Consider the following 5,002-nt stretch of genomic DNA (forward strand, 5'->3'; position numbering starts at 1 on the left):
ATCTCTATGATACAGCCTCATGACACACTTCCTACTGCGATCATGACACCCTACTGAGATCATGCCATACTTCCTACTGCGATCATGCCACACTTCCTACCGCGATCATGACACACTTCCTACCGCGATCATGATACACTTCCTACGGCGATCTCAGTCAGATATGAACAGCCTCCTGACACACTTCCTACTGCGATCATGACACACTTCCTACTGTGATCATGACATACTTCCTACTGTGATCATGATACACTTCCTACTGTGATCTCAGATGTATATGATACAGCCTCATGACACACTTCCTACTGCGATCTCAGATGGACATTAAATCTTACAAGTCTCTTCACCATGCAGACCTCTAGACAGCAAGGAAAACAGTTGCCCATTTTCTGTCCATGGCACAGCATCTTCATCGAAGCTTGAGGGATGTATTTTTTATCTGAAGTTGGCAAAGCTTTGACTTCTGACACTGTCCTTCAGTTCCGTCCCTCTAGTCTAGATATACAGCTTTTCTCTGAAAACTAAGTTACACTTTTTTCCATTCTGAGCCCCAGGTCCTTGAGGTAACGCTAAAATAAATTATCTTAACTAATCTGCAGTTGACCTTTTGGCTTCAATGAGAACATGTGAGGAAAGCTCCTGAAAAATAAAACTGACACCACAGGTGCTAATTTCCCCTGTGTAGGAAGAGGACACATCAGTAAGTGAAAGAGCCAGAGAGCAGGTCGGCAGGCAGGGAGCATGGGCCCCGCCACACAGCACCTGGGGGAAGCCACCAAGAAGCATGGCCAGGATGCCTAACCTCTCCCATCCAAGGGAAACACTCACATTTCGCAGACACCATATTTAAACTGCCAAGGACCACACAGCTGGATGAGACGCGGCACTGCCTTGGGGAGCACGGGGAAGGTGGGCACTGCCTGTTGGAGATGGGACACTGCTGCTGGGAGCATGGTGTGGGTGGGGGCATGAGCCACACAGCCGAGGTGGAGGGGGTGTCCTCCAGCTACGGAGAAGGTGCTGGGAAAGAACGAAGAGCCAGAGGGAGGACAAGCAGCTTTGCACCTGCCCTGCACGTCCAGCCATCTCTGGGGCAGGCTCTTGCTGCTGAGCCCAGCAGTGAGAAGCGGCTTCCACGGGGTGTCCTTCTGTGCTTTCTGAGTTTGTGACAATGTGGATGCATTATTTCTTCAAAAACATCAATAAAATGGATGTAGTGCATGTCTGAATATTCTATATTCTCAACTCTAATATGCCCTGAAGCACGAGATGATTCCAAATCTGGCACAATTTAACCAAGAATGAAGCCAAAGCCCACATGAGGCCTGAGTTCTCACGCACTCCCATCCTCACAGAACACGCGCTGTCACACTGGACGTACCCGGAGCTGTGAGTGCTCACAGGGGAGGCACACAGGCCCCTGCAGGAGGAGGCCACGTTACACAGAGAACACAGTGGCCCAGCCTTGCCAGGTGCAGGGTTGTGACAGGCTGGGGGCAAGGGCATGAGTGCCAGCCAACCCAGGAATGGCTGCAGACGCCTGGCCGGCAGTGGCCAGGGCGATGGGCACTGGCCCCATGCGTCCTGTCGGGGGGTACATAACCATCCCTGGGAAATGGCATGTGAGAGTCTGACATCGCCAGGGCTGGGACCAGGGCTCGGACTAGGGCTCCTCTTCAAAAAGGCCAGGGTATCCAGAGAGGGAAGAGGTGTGGAGAGGAAGGTCTGGGGCAGGGACGACGTGGGGACTTGTGTGCGCAGATGTCCCTAAGGAAGGAGGGGAGCTCGTGGGCAGCTTTGCTTACAGAGCTCGCTCACAACCACGACCCCACAGGAGTTTCACAAATCAGCGTGCCCAAGGAAAAGCAGTTTGCTTCAGCACAAGCAGCACGCACCAGCAGAGGTGAGCCTGCGGTACCTTGATCCCGGCGTTGCGCAGCATCTCCAGCGTGGGCCGCACGTCCGCCTGCAGCTGGTCCTCCACGCCGGTGAGGCACAGCAGTTCCATCTCCCTCTCCAGGCTCTCAACTACCGCGGCCACCTTGAGGGACCTGTCGTGCATGCTCAGCTTGGCCTGAGTGTATCGGCTCTGGGGACAGAGAGGGAAGCGGCTGTGTGCACACGTGTGTACGTGCTCCACGTGTGTACTCCACAGAGCTGGACTGCACAGGCTCTGGGGACAGTGGGGGAGGCACCTGTGTGCACATCCTCTATGTGTACTCAACTCGACTGGACTGTGACCACTTAGGAGTTATCAAGCACAATTCTAAGGAAACTGGCACTTCTTTGCTTCTGTGACACTCCTTTCCCAGCAGGCTGGAGAAGTGGTGGAAACAGAAATGTAGAGAGGATCACCCCATGCTCCTGCTGAGTGAAGCTGCCTTCACTCCTAGACTACAGCAGTCCCAGCTCTAATTTCACACAAAGACAGGAAGAGCTAATTTCAGCAGAAGGAAGGAAACGTCGTAGGAGGATGAGACGGCTGGGAGTCAGCTCACCTCAAAGTCCTGGTACTGATCCTCTGTCAACGCCTTCTTTGCAACCACGAGGGTCCGCAGTCCTTCGCGAGCCATGTTTCCGCACTGGAAAAGGAGAGGCCGAGTCACAGGTGGGCCCCACAGAGCCCCTGCAGCCGTGTGTGGGGCCGGGGTAGCACCACACTCTGACTGTTGGTGCCCTGCCCTCATGTCCTGTGCTCACCTTCATCATCAAGACCAGAGACGACTCAGCAGACGGACGCCTTTATACACAATGCATCCTTTTAACCTCCCGACCTGTCTGGTATCTCGAATCCTACTAACCCCTTCACTCGAGAGGCCAAGACACCGGATGGAGTTGGGGCGCCTCCGCCTGGACTCTCCTGGTGCCTAGCAGAGCTGCCTTTTACCACAGCACGGGCTTTTCAAAAAAACATACTCTGAATCCGTAAACACCACCACTCCAGAGTGTGGACACGACTGCACGTAACAAGAACACACAGAGGGCGCACGTGGCAGTGCTGGGGACGGGGCGAGGGGAGCACCTGGTGCCAGGGAGGGCTCCTGGTGTGCACGGGGGGAGAGGTGCACCCCCCTGGCATGTTGTAGTACCACGGATTTAGAACCAGATGGCTGGGCCTGAAAACTGTTTCTACCACAGACTCTGTGTTTTTGGGCAAATGACCTAATTTTTCTGTGCTTGTTTCCTCTTTAATAGAAATGGGCTCATAAGAGTGTTGCTCTGGGACTAACCCTGTGAATCTGTGTAAGTTCTTGTTGCTCTATTTTAAACATGCATGTAACTGGCCTCGCATGGCAGCCGATCACATGCAGTAAGTGCAGTCAGTGATAGAGGGGAGGGCAGGAGTGCAGGGCCGCGGTGAGAGCTGGGGTTGGTGGGGACACGGCCAGATCCCAAAGCTCATGAGCCTCACCCTGCATTCCGGCTTCCAGAGCAGGGGGGAACCCTGCAGGAGTCATGGGGCCTGATGTGCGTGTTGAAGCAAGACATGGAAATGCCTGCAATGGGCACATGAAACAGGGCTAACCGTGTTCATGGTCAGGGAAGGCGTCAAAATAAAAAAATACGACTTTCCAAATCAAGGTAAAAGTGCAGCAGTTTTAGCTGGTGATGGGGCGAAGAAACAGGCTCTCTGGGACAAGGTGCAAACCTTTCCCAGAGGGGTGGTGCAGGAGCAAACCTGTGCGGAGGTAACACTCTCAAAGTTAAACTGCTCATACCAGTGACACACACCCCAGTCCTGGAAGTTCAACCTGTACTTAAAAAGTAGACCCTGATGTCCACAAGAGGTTGACAGGTGCCATGTTGCTTTTACATGAACAAGGGTCAGGTTTTAAAAGGCTTGGACGAGAATGCTCATAGTCAATAGCTACACCCTGCACTTCCACATAGCCAGCAGAGAGAATCTGGAGAGCTGCAGAAGCCGGTTCTGGAACTCTGCGCTTTCTATGCCATTTCCTTGTGTGCAAAGTGAAAACAGCTCCTCCCTCACATGGTTGTGGTGACGTGAAGGACACCCAGCGGGACAGGCCTCGCGGGGCCACAGGAATAGACGCAAGAAGCACGTGTTCCTGCAGGGCAGGGTGAAGAAACAAACCCAGCCCACTCTCCTACCCGGCACAAGGCGGTGTGGGCGACAGGCAGAGGTGGGCAGGAGGGCACCAGTGGGCCTCCTACCCGGCACAAGGCGGTGTGGACGACAGGCAGAGGTGGGCAGGAGGGCACCAGTGGGCCTCCTACCCGGCACAAGGCGGTGTGGGCGACAGGCAGAGGTGGGCAGGAGGGCACCAGTGGGCCTCCTACCTGGCACAAGGCGGTGTGGGCAACTGGGCAGAAGTGGGCAGGAGGGCACTGGTGGGTCTCCTGGGGGACCAGGCGGGTCCACGACTTAGCTGTGAGCACACACAGTCCTGGTCAAGGGGCCAACGTCTGGGGGGTGCAGACAAGAGGCAGGGATTGGAGGGTGCTGGGCTCCCGGACAGCTAAGGGGGTGCTGGGGCTGCCAGGAGACAACCCCCCCTCCTGCTGTGTGGACCAGGACAGGGATCAGGACAGTGGGGCCCTCTTCCAGGGACACACAGGGACCTTACAGTAGGTTACTAAGTGGTGGGTGAGCTGTGCCTAAGCTTTAAAGTTGTGGTGTGTTTTATGAAAAGTACATTTAAAAAAACAGAGTAATGAACACCAAGCTATATAACTGTTCAAACTATCAATTTTTGAATCTAGCAGTTTCTACTTTTTTTTTTGAGATGGAGTCTCGCTCTGTCTCCCAGGCTGGAGTGCAGTGGTGTGATCTCGGCTCACTGCAAGCTCCGCCTCCCGGGTTCACGCCATTCTCCTGCCTCAGCCTCCCCAGCAGCTGGGACTACAGGTGCCCACCACCACGCCCGGCTAATTTTTTGCATTTTTAGTAGAGACGGGGTTTCACCATGTTAGCCAGGATGGTCTCGATCTCCTGACCTCGTGATCCACCCGCCTCGGCCTCCCAAAGTGCTAGGATTAC

The 5,002-nt window shown here is 54.5% G+C and overlaps 1 protein-coding gene across 1 annotated transcript in view; it reads right to left on the minus strand.

The window, feature by feature from the left end:
- ATP9B (ATPase, class II, type 9B) overlaps positions 1-5,002 on the minus strand; it is a 305,353-nt gene that overhangs the window by 61,217 nt on the left and 239,134 nt on the right. Inside the window, exons 18-19 of the mRNA XM_011975874.1 lie at positions 2,499-2,582; positions 1,919-2,089 (exon numbers count right to left, since the gene is read on the minus strand). Coding sequence (XP_011831264.1) covers positions 1,919-2,089; positions 2,499-2,582 — 255 coding nt within the window. The remainder of the gene's footprint in view (positions 1-1,918; positions 2,090-2,498; positions 2,583-5,002) is intronic.

The sequence above is a fragment of the Mandrillus leucophaeus genome, unplaced genomic scaffold (assembly GCF_000951045.1).
Source record: "Mandrillus leucophaeus isolate KB7577 unplaced genomic scaffold, Mleu.le_1.0 Scaffold16, whole genome shotgun sequence".
Lineage (NCBI taxonomy): Eukaryota > Metazoa > Chordata > Mammalia > Primates > Cercopithecidae > Mandrillus > Mandrillus leucophaeus.